This window comes from Diplotaxodon limnothrissa, linkage group LG2 (assembly GCF_057381915.1).
Source record: "Diplotaxodon limnothrissa isolate DT_005_m linkage group LG2, D_limnothrissa_male_GT1.1, whole genome shotgun sequence".
NCBI lineage: Eukaryota > Metazoa > Chordata > Actinopteri > Cichliformes > Cichlidae > Diplotaxodon > Diplotaxodon limnothrissa.
Window position 1 is genome coordinate 37,637,183 of NC_140597.1, and position 21,339 is coordinate 37,658,521.

At 40.9% G+C, this 21,339-nt stretch overlaps 1 protein-coding gene across 3 annotated transcripts; it reads left to right on the forward strand.

Moving 5' to 3' along the window:
- The first annotated feature begins 1,850 nt into the window (after positions 1-1,850).
- Positions 1,851-19,977, forward strand: tmem255a (transmembrane protein 255A). Of its 3 annotated transcripts, none has more exons than XM_085363365.1 (10): positions 1,851-2,152; positions 7,019-7,161; positions 7,679-7,741; positions 13,096-13,185; positions 16,111-16,176; positions 16,325-16,401; positions 16,560-16,631; positions 16,954-17,122; positions 17,222-17,368; positions 17,600-19,977. In XM_085363365.1, the coding sequence occupies exons 1-10, from the start codon at positions 2,095-2,097 to the stop codon at positions 17,741-17,743; spliced, it is 1,029 nt and encodes a 342-aa protein (XP_085219491.1). In that variant the 5' UTR covers positions 1,851-2,094; the 3' UTR covers positions 17,744-19,977. The 3 variants fall into 3 exon arrangements, with proteins under 3 accessions (XP_085219491.1, XP_085219499.1, XP_085219507.1); XM_085363373.1 differs by having other exon boundaries at positions 16,960-17,122; XM_085363381.1 differs by lacking the exon at positions 16,560-16,631 and having other exon boundaries at positions 16,960-17,122.
- Positions 19,978-21,339: the final 1,362 nt, after the last annotated feature.

Genomic DNA, 21,339 nt, shown 5'->3' on the forward strand with positions numbered 1-21,339 from the left:
GGACATTCACATTTCATGCTCAGGGTCTGTGCACAGGCAGTGTATAAGGCTGTTTTTCATTTCGTTTCTTTGTTTGTGTGTGTAAATTACAGTTGTCCTGAGACAAAGTGTAAACACAATTGTTGAAAAAGTAGCTCTCAAATAACATTTAAAATACAAAATAGCTCCTGAGAACCCCCCAAAATGCCCTTTTTCTCTTGTCCCAACTGATAACCAGATTTCATGTCAAATAGAAGAAGTTATAAATCCACTTTTTTTGTTTTAATTATATTAACACATATTTCTTATAATTGTTAAACCAGTGTATCTAAGTGTTTGTGAATGCATCATTAACCGTGCTCCTCTAGCCCTTCCATCAAAGTTCGATTATAGCCCATTTTTCAGGATCAGCTGGTCTTTTGGGGGTTTCATCTTTGGATACAGGTATGTAGAAATTCGTTTTAATGTGTTGAGACTTACATTGAGAGTTGTTATAGTCTGATCGTGATGTCTGTGGATCTGGTGCATTTCACTTGGTATGTGTTTGGCTGCCCAGTAGTCGTTGGTGAGTAATTGCAGTTTACTCCCCTGCTGCTGTTTGTTTAGGTTTTATTGTATTTTATTCTAGTTTTTAGGGTAATACATTGAAATATACAGTGGTTTCTAGTTCAAGTGAGTTGCCTGGTCTTTTCATTGTTGATTACTTTTTCTTTTTTAGTAAAGCAGAAGGTCTTTTTTGAGAAGCTGCGGGCACCTTTGGGGAGGTCCTCTCTCCTCATTTGTGAATAAAAGCACTGGGACGCAGGTGTAAGGGACACCGCTATGTTTGTCCAATTAGGACGTGGCAACTTATATCATGTGTTGCTTTAGCTGAGCTGCTATTTTTCCACTGTGTTTTAGAAATTTATTGAAAGAAACCAAGTCTGAGTGCTTTTGTGATAAATTGTAATTAAGGTCCACTTGAGTACATTTCCAGGGATGGAATTCCCAGGTGGCTTTTTTTAAGTTGGTCTTTCTTCCAGTCCTCTTTCAGCTGTTCCTCCAACCCGCCACACTAGAAGAAAAACAGCTCCTGTTCATGATACTTCTGAGATTTCCTCACATTTCGACATGCACTCAAAAGCATCCCTGTGAATAAATGATTAACAGTTTCCCAGAACGTCTCGCAGTTCTTGAACGCAACGCTGTAGTTGTGACGGTTGGTGGCGCTCGCTGCGCGTCCTGAGGCTCACTAAACACCAAGGTGATACTTTTTTATGAGCTTCTCTAGAAGTGTGAATTTAAATCTTCGTAATATCAAACAAAATTTAAAAAAAAGATTTAAAACCCTTTTAAACTCAATTTGTCACAAAACAGGCGCTCAGTAGGATGTTTAATCCCTGTTTTCGGTGATAATTCACTGTCTAAGGAGCTTGGAAAGAAAAGCGTCTGGACTTCTTTGAGTTGCTTGAAGACGTTTCACCTTCATCCGAGAAGCTTCTTCGTTAATTCACTCTCATACCTCCTATTTATTTGTAATTTCTATTAAATCAACATCATTTTTGAAACTTCAGTCTTAATCTGAAAGGTTCAATTAGACAGATTTTTAATTTAAGTTGCCCTGAGGCTTGTAGTTGCTCCTCTTGATATCAGTTTATATATTTCAGCAAATAAACTTGCAGCAGCTGGTAAGCAAAACAGATCCACGCTAACCGGTTTGCGAGTGTAACGCAAAGTAACGAATATTACTATTTAAATAGTAACGGCTTCCAGAGTAGCTGCTTTTCGGTGTGTGTGTGTGTGTGTGTGTGTGTGTGTGTGTGTGTGTGTGTGTGTGTGTGTGACATGCGCACATACAACCAGCAGCAGCACCAGCGACCTGCTGTCCGACACCGACACGGCGAGAGGACGGACGCCGAGCGAGGTCTCCGCAGCCGCGGGGATGTAAATGAGACGGGCCCGGGCTTCAGCGGGACGGAGGACAGCTCGTCAGAGAATGCCCCAGCTCGTCCACCGTTAGCCCTCAGATTTACATCACCCAGCACTGAGTCGTGATTGTTTAATATTTATATATATTTATTTATTTATTTTTATTTGGAAGAGGATTGGACTTCGGTAAAACGTCCTCCAGCCAGCATGCCCCCTCCTCAGAGCCTCCAATCCAGCGGTCTGACCCTCTCAGAGACGAGCATTGGTAGGTGTGCGAGCAAGGTCAGCGGCGTGTCTGCAGCAGGTTTTTCTGTCAATTAAAACCCGTTAAACTGACTTACACTGCGGGGATTTTCTCATGCGTCTTTTACCTCTTCCGTAACACCCAGGTGAGCCTTAAAATGCTCATCCACACCTGTTATTTACATCGGATGAGAGAAATGAAATCGTTTTATGATTTTCTCTCATGTCTTTTAAAAGCAGCCTGAAACACTCGTTGCATCACCGGGCAGACTATTTTTTCCTCTCCCAGGCCGCAGCGCGTCACTGCAGGTGCGGCGGCGCTGAGTAACCAGAGCAGCCTGGAGGTTTGGCTCCGATGGCTGCTGGCTGCCGCACACCCATTTCTTCTTCGTGTTCTTCTTCTCTCTTTCTTTGTCAGCTGGATGCCGGGCAGCTACCATGAAAAATAAATCGATTAAACGATCAAATACCGCGAGAAAAAAAGTCGCGGGAATATATTTGGCAATGCGGGTAATTCTCATCAGATGGCAGCACATCGTTCATTATTCAAACAATAGAAGTTTGCCTTGGAGTTTGTTTGTTTGGTTTGTTTGTTTTTTGAAATCCCTGTAAGGCATGTTGGGCAGGGGCGTTTCTAGGACATTGTTTCATAAAGTGGCACCTTACTCAAAGACATTTGATCAGAAATAAATAGAAAGTGAAGAGTTTATGAAACATTTATTTAATACAAAAACAAGCATTTAAAGTTTCAAATGAGACTACATAAGTAAAAAAAAAAAAGGCATAATCCTACCTCAATAATAACGTAAAGTATGCTTAAGCTACCTAAACGTTTCTCCTTAGTTAACAGAAAATTTTCCATTTTCTTGTTACTTTTGGCTTTTTTATACAGAATTTTAAGTTAAATTAAATAAACCTTGAATCATTTATATTAGATCTGCCATTCAAAAACTAGCACCATGTATCACTTTTAATTTGAAAATCTTCTGTGGCCCACCCAAACCTTTAAATCCATTTCTGTTCTTCTGGTGATTCACTGGATTTCTTTTGGTATTTGGTAGCCACCATACAATTTCCCTCCACAAGCTAATGATCAGTAGAAAAACTGTGCTAGATCAAAACCTGGCCTGATAAAGTTAGACTGACTTTATGTATTAATCTATTTTTTTCTTTTATTAATTTTTAATCCTTTCGATTGTAAACATTTAATGATTGAAATTTAATGGTAATTAAATGATCTCTGCCGCAGCCTTTTTGTGTCCCGTGTGTTTGTGCAAATGAGTCCAATTAAAAGTATCAGTTTGACAAGAAACAAAAAATATCAGCCTAGTCGGTTTTAAATGTGGTAAAAGTTTAATAAAACAACAACTAAAGTCCAGTTTAGTTATCAATCCTCTTCTTTTTTCTTCAGCTACATTCAGGAATAAAACCCTCAGAGTTCCAGCCTCTTTGGAACTCCATCCTTTTTCTAAACTGTTTAAGAGTCTCTTTAAAAACTGTTTGGGTTTTTTCCCCCAAAAAAGAGAAAAAGCAGAAAAATTGTGATGCTGAGTTTTCTCATTTTAAAGGTAACATCTTCTAGTTTCTGAAACTGTGCCATTTTATCATGTGTCAGCAGCAAAACCCAGGCCTCACCCTAGCACCAGCTGAATGGTAACATGTTAATCTTGTGCTGGGTGAACTGTTCTGATGGCAGCACCAAGTTTCTCATGGTCATTTCACTCCTTCTGTTGCCTGCTGGAAAAGTAGTTTTCTCACAGTAGAACTGTTATTTTAACTCTAAGCTCTGCAAACTCACACATGTATTTCTGGCTCATTAATCTCAGAGGCCGCGTCCTTCTCTACGCAGGCACCATGGAGACAGAAATGAACTGTAGCCATATGTTTTAGTCACACAAGCTCAGTGTGCTTTCTTGTTTATCTCCAGGTTGGAGCATCAGTATTCAGCAGCAGACTTGACCTTGACATGTTCATGTATTGATAAAACTGAGTGTGGAAGTGACTCGGCTTAATCTAAAATGGGCTGTGACCACAGAATAAATCACCGAGGATATAGAAAGAGCGGTTTTGTGCAACCACAGACTGAAACAAATGCACGAGAGTAGATATTGAAGACTGCATCTTAACTTACCAGCCACTGCCTCTCTCTGCCATTCTCCTTTCTTACATTGATGAGGTTTGGCTTTAGCAAATTAAAGGAATATCACCTTAGAGTATTTGACCGTTGAAGGCTGATCTTTGGCACATTGATGTACATATTATTTATAGTTTATGGTCATCTCTTCAATGCTGCAGGTGCTCAAGCTCTTTATTGATCCACCCTGTTGGAATACGTGTAGAACGTGCTTTGGCCCTGTCCTTCACTGAAAAAAGCAAATCACTTTTATAGATGTCATTTGTTGCTCTGAAATTTGTAGATATTGCTCAGCATTAACGGCACATTAACACATGATAGCATTTGAACTTTTACCAATAATAAGTGGGCTGGTCCCGCTCCTCTTCAGTCCAGCGGATACAGGGTCTAAGCTTTATTTTGATTGGATGGACCACAGGACAGTTTTCCATTTTGGCTGAGTCCATATTGGGTAAACTGGATCCTGTCACTGTTTTTTATTTGCATTTAGAGGTTTAACTTTCATTTGTTGAATGTTGTGCAGAGTTCAGGCAAGAGTTTAGACAGAGAGCAGCTTCAGTGGCGTGCGAACCTGCCAAGGAAGTGTCTGGTGTATCCTCTAAACAGATGAAAGAGAACTAGGAGATTCGATCGTGGAATCAGGAAGTATAAGACAGTATTTGTAGGAAGAGGTTTGAAAAGTCAAGGAGATGAAGAAAGTAGATGGGAGTATGGGAAAAGGCTTATAGTGAGTTTATGAGAGGCAGAACACTAAGGAAGGAATGATTTGGCTAGGCTGAGAGCTTGAGCTGATAAGAATGCGCAGCAGGTTCAGGTGGTTAAGGATAGAGATGGAAATGTGCTAACCAATCTTGGAGAGTGAGAATATGCCAGAGAAATAGATTTTTAAGAACAAAAGTGATGTGCAGAGCTGCAGTGATCATAGAGGTGATAATCTTCAGTGATCTTCAGTATGGCTTTGTGCTGAGAACGAGCACTGCAGATGCAGTGTTTTAACAATTGTTGCACTGTGTCTTTGTGGGTCTAGAGAAAGCATATGATGGGGTGCTAAGAGAGGAACTGTGGTACTGAAGAAGGAAGTCAGGAGTCGCAGAGACGTATGTGAGGGTGGTGCTTCGATTGAGTCAAAGTAGGCCTTGGCTCTAAACCCCTTCTTGTTTGCAGTGATGATGGACATGCAGGCGTCTCCATGGACTATGATGTTTTCAGACAACATTGTGATCTGTAGTGAGAATAAGGAGCAGGCGGAAGAGAGCCTGGAGAGTGGAGGTATGCCCTGGAGAGAAGAGGAATGAAAGCCAGTAGAAGCAAGACAGAACAGATGTGTGTGAATGAGAAGGAGACAGGGGTTTCAGTCACACTGCAAAGAGTAAGGGTAGTGAAAGTGACAAGTTTAAATACCTGACGTCAACCAGCTAAATCAATGGACCGTGCACGAGAGAGGTGAAGAAGAGACCGCAGGCAGGGTGGAGTGAGTGGAGACAAGAATCTGAACATATCACTTGTAGGTGCTGACGTTAAGAAAAAATCTTTTTTAACCATAGTAGTAAATTTTTCCTAATTTTTAGGTAAGAATTGAATCATTAACTGGGCTAAATTGAAACTCAGTCAGGTCCCTGTGAATATTTCAAACATTCACACATGCAGCAGCTCTTCAGATACTTCAGGTTTTATCACTTCCTCAGAGACACATCAACAGAAGTGCCCACTAATGGTCAAAGCGAGGGCGGCAGAATACTAAGGAACAGTCACGAGTCCCTTTGTGGTTTTTCTCAATTGCTTTCACCCATTATCTCAAAACATTTGCAAAGTTCTCGTTCAGAATTATCAGCGCTTATTTGATGATTCACAAAAATATACAGAAAACCTGCAAGTTAAGGAGGTAATTCTATCAAATTTCTTTTAAGTCACTGAATAAGTCATTGCTGCTAAAAGGGATGAATCCCTCCGACATTGGGTAAAGTAGTCATTTTGCCAGAATGGATGAAGAAATGTGTTGCTTCAGCTGTTGTTCCTTGAAAGCTGTGTCCTTGTTTTCTCTGAAACGGAATATTTACTGTTTCAAATTGTTATGTTTGAGTAGAACTGATGGCCTTTGTGTATCAAATTGAATACTTTTCAGATGCTGGCATCAGGAGCAGGTAGTTTTAATTCTTAGTCTGTGAAGAAAAAAACTATGTAGGCTATAAACTAAAAAGATTTACATTTCCAGAAATGGCTATGCAGTACAGGACAATGTAGTTAATTTAGCAGAGTAAGAAAGGCTCTTCTCACCTTAAGCCACATGAAAGCATGGCTTAGGTTTGCAAAGTTGCATCTGAACAAACCACAAGACTTCTGACAGAGACCAGAGTGTTTGGCCATTACCCGCTGTGCCACACTAGAGAAACCCAAACACAGCATACCAGCAAAAACGCCTCATACCAGCTGTCAGGCAAAGTGGTGGAGGGTTGGTGAGTCCACCATGAACTCCCCTGGATACCAAAGTATTTTAGAGTCAAATGTGAAGGCGTCAGTCTGATAGCTAAAGCATGGCTGAAACCGGGTCATGCAACAGGACTGTGATCCAAGAACAGCAGCAAATCTACAAACGAACGTCTAAAAAAGAAAAGAATCAAGGTGTTACAATGGCTTATTCAAAGTCCAGACCTGAACCTGCATGAAATGCTGTGGCAGGACCATATGAGAGCTGAAGCAAATGCCTGAATCTCTTTACTGCTTGTGCCAGTGTTCATGTTTACTTATTTCTTCTAGGATCCTTTAAGAGAAGAAAGAGGAAATCCATAATTGTGACGGTGATGCTGCTCATTGTGTCTGTGCTCATCCTCATCTTCGGCCTGGCAGCGACTACCAGGACACAGAACATCACGGTGGGCGGCTACTACTCAGGAGTCATTGTGAGTACACATTCGCACCGGCGCCTACCATCGACAGACGCGGCCCAGCAGGCCTGTTCTCTCTTAGGCTGCATGATAAGTGAAGTCGCTGTGCTTCCAGCACACTCGCCACTGCTCACTAGCCCTGATAAACCTCATCACCGAAGGTCTTTGAGCTGTAAATATTACCCACATTTATTATTTAGCATCACTGTCATTATCCACTGAATGAGGTAATATGTTTCAATCTCTAAACCTGTTCGTCACAGTACTTGGCTTTTAGCATTCTCGCTTACATAAATGGTTACTGTAGAGCAGGTTACGCCACGTTAGTCCGATTGATAAATTAATAAAACATATTGGAATTTACTTACAAAGCGAGCATCATAAGATAAAGAGAAATCACAACAACTGTACGATTATGATAAGTATTATTAATACTTGATATATCAGACTTGTGCTGAGCTTGCACTGTGCAATCAAGATTCTGAAATCAAAGCTAGATAAATGCCCTAACAGCTGTTTTCTCTCCTTTCAGCTGGGCTTTGGCTCTTTTCTGGGAATTATCGGCGCTCATTTGATAGAGAACAAGAGGCAGATGGTAAGAGGATTTATATTACCTCTGTGCACTGAGATCTCTTTCAGTGCTTCGTGTCACCTCATCTCAACATCACTGATATTAAACTGAATATTAGTCCCAGTTACCCTGCAGCAGACAAAGCAGTTTGATTATGGGAGCTGCAGTCCCACTCATCCCGAGGAGCTTCATGTGTTGAGTATCGGACAAACTATCCTGAATTTCGGGGTCGGGGTTACGCAGCCTGAAATAGAAATAGGGTGTAAGTGGAGGAAGACAGATGTCCGTGCAGGAATGTGGGGAAGGAAACTTCAGATGAGCGGAGCAGGTGGGAGGAGCCGGGCAGGCTCTGTCAGAGCTGGAGTTAAGAATGTGTTTGTGTCGTGACACTTTTTCCCATCATGCAACAGCATTTAGATGCCTGGAGTTCCAGTCAGCAGGCGTGTGTGTTGAATGAGCCCTGGCACATTACACCACACTCTTGTTTACCACCATAAAATCTCATTACACAGAACATGTGCTGACATTATTTATAGCGTGACTAGTTAGTGACGTTGTAACTGCACTGGTATTAGTTGTCTACATTCATGCACTGCTTTTATTCTGTTTATTTTAACTGTCATGGTGGGTGCACGAGGAGCTGCTTGTGGTCCAAGCTTCCTCTCGGTTCGTAGAGCGAGGTTACTGAGTTCAGCTACAGTATGTTGCCAAAAGCATTTGCGTGTCTGGCTTCACACGCATGAACTTGAGTGACATCCCGTTCTTGATCCATAGAGTTAATATGATGTCACCCTTTGCAGCTTTAACAGCTTCAACTCTTCTGGGAAGACTTTCCACAAGGTTTAGGAGCATTTATGGGAATTTTTTTACCATTCGTCCAGAAGTACATTTGTGAGGTCAGACTGATTAATTCATCCATAAGGTCTGTTTGAGGTCAGGACTCTGTGTAGGCTAGTCAAGTTCTTCAACACCAAATTTGTTCTCTTTGTGCACTGGTGCGCAGTCCTTTCACTGCAACTAAGGCTACGTTCACACTGCAGGTCTTAATGCTCAATTCCGATTTTTTGATCAAATCCAATTTTTTGTCTGCTTGTTCACACTCCAAATAAAATGCGACAGCAAACGCGCTCTAGTGTGAACCTCAAAGCGCCCCGCTTGCACAAACGAAGAAGACGTCACACAACGCGCTCTGTTTAGACCCAGACCAAACAGTATGTTTGACTGATGGCCCTTAATATAAAGACTTATTTCGGACTTTACATTTCCCAATTTTGCTTTAAGTTATAAAGTTATTTTGTTATTTACATTTGGCCTAATAATGATCCTTATTGCTGTTTTAGAGGAGCGGTGCTTCAAAGGATAGCTGCAGATTTCTGTCAGAATCTGCTGATTATACAGTACAAATAAAATGTTCACATTTCTCCAACGTTGTCTTCCCAACAGTTTCACTGACATCTACACTGGATGGCCAGGAAGCGTTCACGATGTCTTCTATGGTGCTGATAATTGGCGTCTGTCTTGTGTCAGTGACGTAAAAGACAGATTTAATGCAACATGACCATCAAACAGCAGTCGCTTTCTAAAACATCGGATATGTATCGGATTCAGTACCACATACGAAAGTGACCCAGATCGGATTTGAAAATATTGGATTTGTGCCGTTCACACTGTCAGACCATGATCAGATATGCATATATGCCTCGGATATGCATCGGGTCGCATAGGGTCAAAAATGTCTTATTTGATGCACTTTCGCCTGCAGTGTGAACGTAGCCTAAGGGGCTGAGAAAGAGAGTAACTCATCCGATGTATTTTTTTTAACCACTTAGCGAGCATACTCTGTCGCCCATGTTGCAAGAGGAAAGTATATCCTAGACAGCTGCTATGAGAGGGGCTCTAGGCTTAGATTCCCACATTAGTATTACAGAATTTGAAATGTTAAGCAGACTTATAACTACTACTACATAGCCCCAAACAAATTTTGTTTGTAGGGTTACCCTTTTAAAGGGAGTATAGTGTTTGTTCGGGGAGGCCGCAAAGTCAAACTCAGCCGCAGTCTTGACATCGCCGGCCCACAACAGCTGGTGCCTAAGCTGATATCTTTTTATGCATTAAATTGGCAAATCCCATATAGAGCACACTATTTAAGCTGCTTTAACCTTCCCACAGTTGCTGTGCACTGCCAGCCACTTTGCAACGCACCTCTACCTCAGCTCGTTCTTTTATTGTGTGCCTGATTTTAACCAGCACAGTATCTGTTTTCACTGATGCCTGGTCTTGTCTGTGCCTTACGCTGTCCATGTATGCATGTGGGAAGGGCAGAGAGGTCAAATATAAATAACTGCAGATGGAAAAACAGTCGTCTTTTGACCACGGTTGTCCTGACTGAACTGACCTGCTAAAATAATTATAAAAATATCACAGAGTCTGTGGTGACATATCAAAATGGGTCAAATTTCCAGCGACACTTGCAGTATATAGAGCAGCTTCACTGCTTGGCTGACACGTTTCATTGGGGCTGTGAAGTGACGTCTGAGTAGAAAAGTAAAGCGCTAATTACTGATACTCACAGTGAGAAATATGTGAAGTATTAAGTGTTCATTTAAAAACCTTCCGATCAGTCGTTGTGATATGACCTGTGAAGAAGCAGACTTCAGTAAGGGCATGTTCCTTATTCGTATACATATAGCTGCAGTGTGAGACCGATATCCAACACCATCAGATGATTCCCAAAAAGAATGCAATGTCCACATGTACAAATGCAATAACAAACTTCCTCAAAGTACAGCACTCAAACTACAATTTAAAGACATAGGTCAGAATTCTTTTTAGATGTCTTTAATTTTCTGTCTTTAACTGAGTTTTGTCAGGTCTAATAAGCCCCAGTGTCATTTCTTCAGCTGTAACTTTGAGGCATCAAATAGCAAAAGAAACCAAAAAAATTACAAAAAGACAAATTTTTTTTCAGATTCAAAGGAGCTTGCAAAGAAAAGCGTCTGGACTTCTTTAAGTTACTTGAAGACGTTTCACCTCTCATCCGAGAAGCTTCTTCAGTTCTAAGGTCAAATGGTGGAGAGTCCCAGATTTAAACCTAGTGGGAGTTTCCCCCCACAGAGGGACAAAAGGACCCCCTGATGATCCTCTAATCGCCTGAGCCAAGGTGGGAAACTGGGTGTGGGTCCCAATCAGCCAGAGTTTCGGGTGAGCTCATTGTGAAACCTGGCCCCACCTTATCATGCGAATTCCTTAGCGCATGGCACAACATAGAAGAGCCACCTCCACAGGACAAGACTCAGCAGTTCATCTGCATCTAAAGGTCAAAGGTCACTCTTTCGAGGATGCCAATGTTCACATTTTGGACAGAGAGGACAGATGGTTTGAAAGAGGAGTGAAAGAAGCATCTATGTCCACTGTGAGCGACCATCTTTGAACAGAGGCGGGGCTTACGACACCAACTGTCTGCCATCTATAATCCAGTTTTGAGTTCCCTCCCCAGATGCCTTAACCCCATTTGACCTTAGAACTGAAGAAGCTTCTCGGATGAGAGGTGAAACGTCTTCAAGCAACTTAAAGAAGTCCAGACGCTTTTCTTTCCAAGCTCCTTAGACTACGATGGCCTGGATGATTGAGGACCTTCACAGACTTTTTTTCAGATTGTTTTTACTGACCTTAAAGGACAGTTTGAAAGTGACCATTTATGTGGTTCTTTCTATATGTTGAGAATACACACCTGAGACATAGTTTCTAAGTTACTGAGGCTTTTTGTCAGTTTTCAACCAATACATCATTAAGTTGTCCTTGAAGAATTTGGTGGCTGTAAGCCAAATCTTATTTAAATTTTCATTATGAGAATTCATTCAAAACTTTTCCAGCTATCATGCTTACAGACAGAATGACACGCACACAAATGCTACTAAAAACATTAACTCTTTGGTGGTTTTTAAATGTGATTGTTAAAGCTGACCAATCATCCTTTTTTTACTCTCTGACATATATAACAAGACAGTCTCATAGCAGTTTGTGATAACAGCTGACCTACTCATCCATGTTTCTGCAGACATAAATTGTCCATCCTTCTTACCGTGTTCCTGAACACAATTTTTTTGGCTGCCATGTTGACACTTCCCCTCTGAAGAGTGTGGACAAAAATGTAACATTTCATATTCATTAACAAATCGATGGCTTTTTCCTGTGTATTTCACATTCTGCTATGAGACGAGGCTGTTTACGTACTCTACATATTGGTCAATTCCACAAAGTGATAGATAATGAGGTCACATAAGTGGTGCATGTGAGCTAAACGCTCAGGCTTCAGTTTGCTCTGAACATTTAGTTCCCTTTTTTCTACTATTGGATTTTTATGATTATAAAAGAAAGAAGGCTTCCCCTTAGTATGGTGATCTCAGGGATACAGCTCTGGGTGTGAGCACAGGAGGTCTGCCCACCTTCTGTGTGTGAGGGGCAGCCAATCAGAGAATAGGCAGCATAAAAAAAGAGGGGTGGGGGGACTTCAGAGTTTCTGCACAAGGTACACAAGAGATTAGTTTGAACTTTGACTCATGAAAAGCTACTTTAGTAATCTCCAAGAACAACCACGTCCACTTTTAAAAGGTCAGAGGAGCTTCAGCCTTTCAATCTGGACTCAGATCTGATTGTGGAAACTGTACCTCAAGCTGCTCAGTCTGTGGTGTCACTTCACACTCCCTCCCTCCTCTGTGGTGGGGCGGCTCCAGAGGAGTGGGGTGATGTGTAACCGAATACTGGCTGTGTTTCACCGAAGACTGAAAAGAGAAGAGGTCTGTGGATGGGTTTAGGTAAAGGGTTGCACTGCGAGTGTATTTATTTTAAGTATTTATTTATTTATTGTCATTGTCAAGAACAATGAAATTGCGTTTGGGGCTTCCATACAACCCCAAAAAAAGAAGAAAATAATAAATACCCCTTAAAACCCAAGTGTACATATTTAACCCAGTGTGACTCCAATGCAATAAGACAATCCTTAGCAATAATGTTCGTAGAAATTCAGACAAAGACCTGAGAAACATGACAAAATACAACAATGCAACCCATTCAATATTATTGTACTGTGAGATATGATATCAGATATGATAGTTATCTATTTAAGAAAGAGGGGGGGGGGCAGGAGGGGGAAGAGAATAAAGATATGATGCACCAATGCAGACCAGTGCTAGATGTTTCCACTAACTGGATCTGAACTGTACTTCTGCACACTGATATACATGAGTGTACTGCAATTTCAGCTGGTTTAAGGCCACTGGTGAGAAAAGAAAATGAGAATGATGCACGTTTATGTTAAGATTTACCCTTCTATTGAAAACCCAAATATGAAGCTCGGGCCTCTCCATCTTCTTCCACAGTTAGTGGCATCCATTGTCTTCATCAGCTTTGGAGTGGTGGCTGCCTTCTGCTGTGCCATCGTCGATGGAGTATTTGCAGCGAGGCACATTGTAAGTATCACAAAAGCTTATTTAACTTATCCTGTAAATTTAGATCATTCTAATTACACACTAATAACGGGCTTCTTATTGGGCGCCAGGCTACATTAGACGCATCCCCTCCTCGACGTCCTGCTCACATCTTTCAGGCTGGGGTAGCTGCCACACCCTTCTTGTGAGACAGAAGGGTGTCTCACAAGATGATTTATTTTGTGGTAGAAGACTGTTATTCTCCATGATGCAAAGCACAGAAAACAACAAGTAACCACTAATGCATTCTTAAAACAATTATGCTGAAGTAAGTTAGGGCAGTGTGAAAAGGGAGATTCCCATTAGCAGGTTTTCGTTCGCCACTAATGGCGTCAGTGAAGTGGAACATTTTCCTTTCAAACAGCATTTGGTACACTAGACTCTGAAGAGGCGCACTGTTGAATCAAGTGAATTTAGGAGCATTAATTGAGGAGCATGGTCGTTAAACTTATCTATTTTTGCTATATTTGGTAGCAGTTTTAAACCACACGTTCATTTTTTGTTCTTTGAGGACACAGAAAGTGAAAGCACAGTCTTGATTTTTACAGCTGATTGAATGTCAGTGTTATTTGTGATATTAATGATTTTCATCTGAAGTGCTTGCTCAAAAAGGCTCTTGTTTGCATCAGAGAACAGTGAGGTCAGTTTTATTCTTATTGATTTGGTAATACATAAAAGCTCCTTTTTATCGTAGCGTATACTGAACGATCCAGAGTATGCTACACAGTGTCATCAAGTGGCTGGTTGGCTGTTTTCTGTATTTGCACGTGCAGTCACAACTTCAAACTTGGCCTGAGAGTTAACGTCGGCTGTCTGACCCGACATTCACTTGAAGGATCATCACTTGTGATTGATGAGAGCAGTCTTCAGTTCTCACCTTCTTGCAACTTTCTCCTGTTTTCTAAAAAGAAATTCAAATAAACGCACCTGGATCAGAGTGCTAGTAGTGTTGCACTGGTCCCCAAGGAGACACCTCATATAAAATGTTTGCTGGTATGTGTGTTTTTATTATTAAACTGTAATAATGAGTAGGGACATAGTTGTTAGTAATTAAATATAAAAGTAGTGAGGGTTTACAGATATAATCTCAGCATAATCTTAGTATATATTTAAGTATGCTGAGTGTTTCCTCTGAAACGTCTGTCATTCTTCCAGGGTTGTTTTTGTTTTTTTAAACTTTAAAATAACTTGAACAGGGGAAAAATTATGTAAATAAACCATAAAACTCAATATGGCCTGATCACATTTTGCTGTCCTCGTCAAACTTTCAAAGTAGATTTATTTTTGACCCCAGTATTTTTTCTTTCCCAGTAAAAAACAAAGTCAGACCAAATATACGTTTCCCAGGGCCATAAAATAAACTGACCCAAGCAGTGTTACTTTTGGACGCCTGGTCATGTAGCGATAATTCACCCTGACGATTTTACCTTTGTGCATTTTCTGAAGAAACTGCAGCGTGAACGCTTAAATCTGAATGTATGAGCTGAAATGAAATAATTGATGAATTTTAAGTTAAAAAGTTTGAAGGAGATAAAGAAAAAAAATGAATTTTTAACCTGAAAACAAAAGTGCTGAACTGCTAAAAGCTGACGTTCACACAGAAGAAGAATGTCCAAAAAAGGAGAATTTAACGGTGTTTGAATGGTTTTTCTAAGTTGAATGGTTTTGAAGGAGTTAGATGCCAAAAACGTACGGAAAAGAAAATAATAAAGAATAGAAGAACAATACTGTGAATGCTTTTCAAGCATTCCCACTAGAAATGGTCCACATGTTTGATTTAGCAAAGATTTTAGACCAGATGTCCATCTTAATATAGCATTCCATGTGGGATGTAGGTAAGGAGGACATGCAAAGGGTTTGTGTTACAGAGGGGGATGCTAGAGATGAAGGCAAAATGATGCTGTCAGGCAGATTTGGGGTCACTATCCAGAAACAAAAAAAAGACAAAACAAAGGAAAAAGTGCAAGCTTTGGTGACCAGAGAGGAAACATGGAACAAATGAAGAAGCAGCATGTACTAGAATGTGAAAAAGAAGTGAGAAAATGTGAAAAAATCCATATTTGACTTTTTTAGGGAGAGGGGACACAGAGGGGGGAAAGGAACATAGAGCCCACGAGATGACTGGCAAAATAAGACAGGAAGTAACAAAACATGACAACACCTATACTGAGAGAGACTTAACAGGACCCAGGAAACACAGGGCAGGCTCATAAAAGCTATGAGACAAAAACAAAACACCTAAAGCAAAATACTTATAGAAAATAGACATTAACTGAATCTCAAGGACTAAATTGTAACCAGTAACTTAAAACTCCACCTGAAGAAGAATAAACTCAAAGCTACTGTGGGGATCACTAAAGGAAGCAGCTGAAAGAAGACAAATTTTACAAAATAAAGCTTTAAAACATGTAAGACAGAATTATGTAAAATCTCTCCTGTTAAAATGGTAGCTGGTTATATTAAACTGGCCCAAAGTTTTTTATAAAATGGTCTGTTTATGTGCATGTAATCCCTGTGAGCCTGAAGACGGCTGTAGAAGCTCAGTTTCTGACAGTTTTTTCTACCCTTTGTTGCTGTATGATGTAAAAGAGATAGGATATCCTTAATCCCCGCCCACCTGCTTTTTCAAATCTTTTGCTTACAAGAAGCAGCCAATCAGAACAAAGTTGGTTTAAATGGATGGAAAAGTCTTGTTTCACAGAGTGTATGAATTGAGGCCCCTTAGATAAATTAGCTTTTTTTTTGTTTTGTTTTTTGCTTTTCTTTAACTTCCCAACATGGAGCTGGAAATGTCCATAGCAGGTCTAATATAAAACTTTATTATTAATTTTAGTTGGCAAACAAAATAAGACTATTCCAGCATTTTCATATTCATCAGTTCTTTCTTTTATGCCGTTTCTTCTGCAGGACCTCAGGCCTCTGTACGCGGGCCGCTGTGCTTATCACACCAGTGACACGGCGTCTGAGCATGATGTAAGAAAGACATTTAACTCATATTCAATGAGCCATTAAATGCTGTCTGTCAGTGTGATCATTATTTGTATAGGCTTGAATTGTTGGGGGGCTGAATAATCCATGCAGGCTCAACGAGAAGAGACATAAGCTAATTTTTGCACTTCAGGTGCCATGTCATACAGCATGTAACCTGCGAGTGAAGAGCAACACCTGCTACTGCTGCGACCTCTACAACTGCGGGAAGTGAGTATGCCGAGGGGGTCGAGCACCCTCAGAACCTGTGCCTACTCGCTATGCAGTGTTTATATTTTGATGTGCGCTCCTGTGTCATTTTAATTTGCACTGCAGCAGTGATTGTATCAGACCAGGATGTTTCTTTTCTTTTTTAACCTTTGTTTCAGAGAACATCCTCTTATGGGACCTCAGAATAAAGATGTTTTGAAAAAGTTTAAGAAATCATCCATGATTTGGAAGTAGGTCCCTTTTTTCTAGGCTATTAATGCCCAGTATTGATCAACTCGGTCTTGTCTTGTCTTATTTTATTTTTTAAGAAAACATCATAGAAATGTGTTGTAGGTTGTCATTTCCTCTGCATGTTTGTGTGTCACCAACCTCAGCCCGTGTCTCCTCCCAGTTTTCCAGCAGCAACCTCTGAATGTTTATAACCATAAATCAACCCCAGTTTTGTTTTTCTGTGTCTTGTTTATGTAGGTGCATCTTTAAAAACTACTAAACACTGTCAGTGATTTTTCTGGCTTGACTATAAGCTTTCACCCTCTCTGTTTTACCCCACTGGCCTAGCCGTGTTGAGTTAATGGGAGGCTACCATGAATATACAGATGTGAAAAGCTGCCAGGACGTCATACACCTCTACCACCTCTTGTGGTCGGCTACGATCCTCAACATCGTGGCCCTCTTCCTGGGCATCATTACTGCAGCAGTGCTGGGAGGCTTCAAAGACATGGTGCGTGCACTGAACGAGCATGTCAGATTTATCAGTAGCCGCTTCTCTGTAATCGCAGCTCTCTAACTGTTACATCAATGCACTCTGTTGCTTCATCAGACACCTGCTCCTGCCTCAGAGAGCACATCTGAACCAGAGGCCATCACAGCTCCAGTCCCTTCAGAGATTCCCCCGCCCGTCACGTCTCTCAACCCATATTACAACACCGCCCCCTGCCTGCCACCGTACTCGGCCTACGACCTGCAGGTATGCAGCTGCTTTAAAGGTGCAGTTGAGAAGTGTGTGCTTCTAATTATTTATGGACAACAGTCAAGCTCTTTATCAGGAAATTTGTGTTAGTAGGATCTAATGACGATTGTTTCTAGGGTTACCAATTGGATCCATATAAAGTATCTCATGGTCCTCACGCATTTGATGCCAGCATACAATAGCTCAAAGCATATATATATTGTAATAAATGTTTTCCTTTATTCGCAGGGCTCCTATGTGTTCCCTGACTCTTCAGGCCTGTCAGACGATTCCCAGTCTGGAGCCAGCCACCTCTGGCCTACAATGATCCCTCCACGCTACTCCCCTCCTCACAACCTTCCAGATGAGAAGCCCCCACCATACAGCCCGTAAGACAGCTGCGAGAAAAGGAAACACCTGAAACATCATCGGGTGTTTGCACAGTTCCTCTGGACTTTTCTTCATAATCCTTCAGAAGAGTGTTGAAGAAAAAGAGGCGAGGAAGGGGAGGAGAGCCACAGAGCACACTAACTTTGACTTCAGCCCAAGGCGAGGGAGAAAGCATTCGTCTCCCCGGGCACCGCTCACACTCTTCTGGCCTGCACTGTGTGTGTTTGTGCACATGCACATCGAGAGAGACAACCTGGTCAAAGCCAGGACTGTTTACACATCTATCTGCCTTATGCAACGTAAACAGACTTCCAGTGTTAGATGTATTCTGTAAAAGGACAAAACGACAGAGCTCATGCTTTACATTCACCTCTCTTTTGCAGAAACTGTAAATGCTTCCTCCATCAAGATGGAGATCCCGTCCTCACTGGGAGGATGAGTACAGCTACATGTGCAAGGTCGACGTTGAGCTAGGTGAAAGCTTTGGCATATTTCTTAAAATCTGAATCAGCTAGATAATTCCAAACTTAAAAATTGTAGGCCCGGGCGTTTGTTTCTGTAGCAGTCAATAGTGTCCCTGTGCATTATTACAGGCAGAGTTAGCAGAACTGGAGGTATTACATGCTCATAATGTATGTGCAGCAGTATAATATGCAGTTAGGCCTAGCATATACAAACAGACCAAGATTCCTATTTATCAAATCTTCACGTTATGTTTAAGAATATCCTGATCAGTGTGTGGCAAACTTTGCAGAGCAGCATTAATGAAGAAATAAGCTATTGTACCTACAGTAGTTGTTGAGGATAATCAGATACCAGTTACACTCCAAACCTCATTTACTGTGTTTCCACTAACAGCAGCAAAGCAGGTAAGCATCATATATGTGTCTCTCTCTTTGTCAAGTAGCAGTAGTAGCACGTTTGTGTCAGAAGGGTCATTCCATATAAAATCAGTCAAACCTGATCCACCGAATCTGCTGAGGGTTTGTTGTGCAGACAAAGAAAAATAAGTGAAATCCATCTTCAAGAAGCAAAAAAGGTCCAGCGTGATCATTTCAGTAGATTAGACAGAATCTAAAATTATCAGACACCTACCAAAGGCTGCAACTTCACAGGTGTTATACAACACTAGATGTCAGTTTTCAAACATAAGGAATCACGGCTAGAGGCTGAGGCTGAGAACTAAATGGAGGGAAAAATGAAACGTTTCATAAGCTATTACCTGTTTGAAATCCTACAAAGTGATATGACCATTTAAAAGTTACCCACAATGCATTTTTGAGGTTTTCTCCAACGAATTCTCAGAAAACATCCAGGATACCAACAACACTTGTTTCTGTTCCTCGCGTGCAATTTGGACTGGAGCTATCACATGATACTGATTAGGTATATTGATTATAAAGAAATAGATCAGACCAAAAATGTAAATTTAGCTTTGGATCCTGTACTGAAATTTCACCTGGTTAGCTCCAGTACTTAAGAAGTGAAATAATAAGCCCATCTAAGAATACAAATGTGAGTGTGGCCATCATTAAAGCCTGTGGTCGATAGCAATCAGTTTGCAAGTTTAAGTCTAGTTGAATTCATTTACACAAAACCAAACACTCAGCAGTTAATGGTTATAGATAGAAACGTGTGGCATACAGTAACCAATTAATATACACATTAAAATGTTTATAGATTATTGTAATATGCACAACTAAAATAATTGAATTGGCAGATTCATAAAATCTAATTTAATCTTCTAGGACAGACTGCTTGCAGATACAATGACCAATAAGCCTCCATGCCTGTACGCCATTTTCAGTCTCTATTAGCCTTCCCACATAACAAAATCCCCAGCACATGACACATATGCTGACATTCATGTATATATATATTTTTTGTTGTTGAGTTTTTAGTGGCTCAGCACCCGTTAATCCGATTTTTCGTTCACTTAAAAAGCGCCAGTTTTTCGACCTGCCCTCATGTACGTTAATCTGAACATTTTATAGTACAAAGGAAACATTTCCCCTGAAGTTATTGTGCACATTAAACTATCCTCTTCTTAAGGGGTTCAGGTTGGAGCCTCACTCTGGTTTTTCTTTTTCTATGGAATGACCCAGGAGTTTGTGAGGCTCAGTGTGAACAGTCAGTGCTGGATTCGCTGATATGAAACCTCGTCAATGTCCAAGAAAGCAGTCACTGTCAGCTTTGATCACGGCTTTTCCAAATTTAAACTGCACATTCTTCTTTGTCACGTCATTAAAACTTGTTTTATGTAACTCACATAGTGCTGTTTCTTTTTTTATCTACTCGGTGTTGGTTACCTCTCCAGTAGGTCACAGGAGCAAAGGAGGAACTTCTGCCACAGCTTCACCTATTTTGAGGTGCATGGAGTAAGATGTAAAATTTTCAAGAGGTCAAACAACACCGGTAGCACCTCTACTACATATGAGGCAGATTATATTTTTTTTCTGCTTCATACTTCTGTAATTGTATATTTTCTGACGTGATAAAGGAAACCAGCAGTTTTACACACTAATGCTGGAGGTTTGACATCTTTTGCACTATGGTGCTATGTATTCGTGGTTTGCAGGGGATAAAATTACCCCCTGTAATTTTTCATTTTTAGGTCACTGTGAGTTTAGGTCATTGTGAACAACTGCTGAGTGGTTTGCTATTAATTTGGTACACACGTCCCCCATACTGATCAATTGTATTCAGTGCTCTGAACTTAACTTCCTAAAGCGGACGTTACGCTCGGTTCCACCTTTATAGTTGTTAGACGCAACTAGAGCAGCTGTACATGGTTAACACTTCAAAAGATTTGTCTTACAATGTGTGTGACAAACTGAAAAACTAAGCTCACTCTTAATGCTTCCATCAAAATTAAGAGGGTAAGTAGTAAATAATCAGCAAGTCTGGTGAGGTTTTGGCACCTTGCAGGTCTGGAGCATTCAGATGAGTGTTACCATAACGCCACAATCTCCCCAGGAGTGGACATCCCAGCAAATTTACCCCAAGGTCAGAGCATGCAATGTTCAGAGAAAGTGCAAAAACCCCGGAGCTACATCTCAGACAGGCCTCATTTAGCATGCTAAATGTTAAAAGTCCAGGACAGTGCAAGGACCTTATAACAGCTGTCAAGCCCGATGGTGGAGTGATGACTTGAGCTCATCTTACAGCCACAGGACCTGGGCACCTTGCAGTCATTGAATCAACCATGAATTTCTCTGTACAGCGTGGTATTCTAATGTAAGGCCATCTGTCTGACAGCTAGAGCTTAGCCCAAATTGGGGAATGCAGCTGGACAATGATCCCAAGCACAGCAGCAAATTTGAATGGCAATGGCCCAGTCAAAGTCCAGACCTCAATGCTGTCGTGGAACCTTAAGAGAGTCGTGAATGTGTGCAAACCTCCATGAAGTGAAGAAACAATAAAAAAGAAAAGGGTAAAATTCCTCCACGATGTGAGAGACTGATAAAGTCATACAGAAAGCGAAAACAAGTTATTGCTGTTAGAGATGGTTCTACGGGCTAATGAAACATGGGGTTTACTTTCTCAAGCAAAACCTTCATGGTTTAAAAAAAAAAAAGAAAAAAAAAAAAAGACTGTGG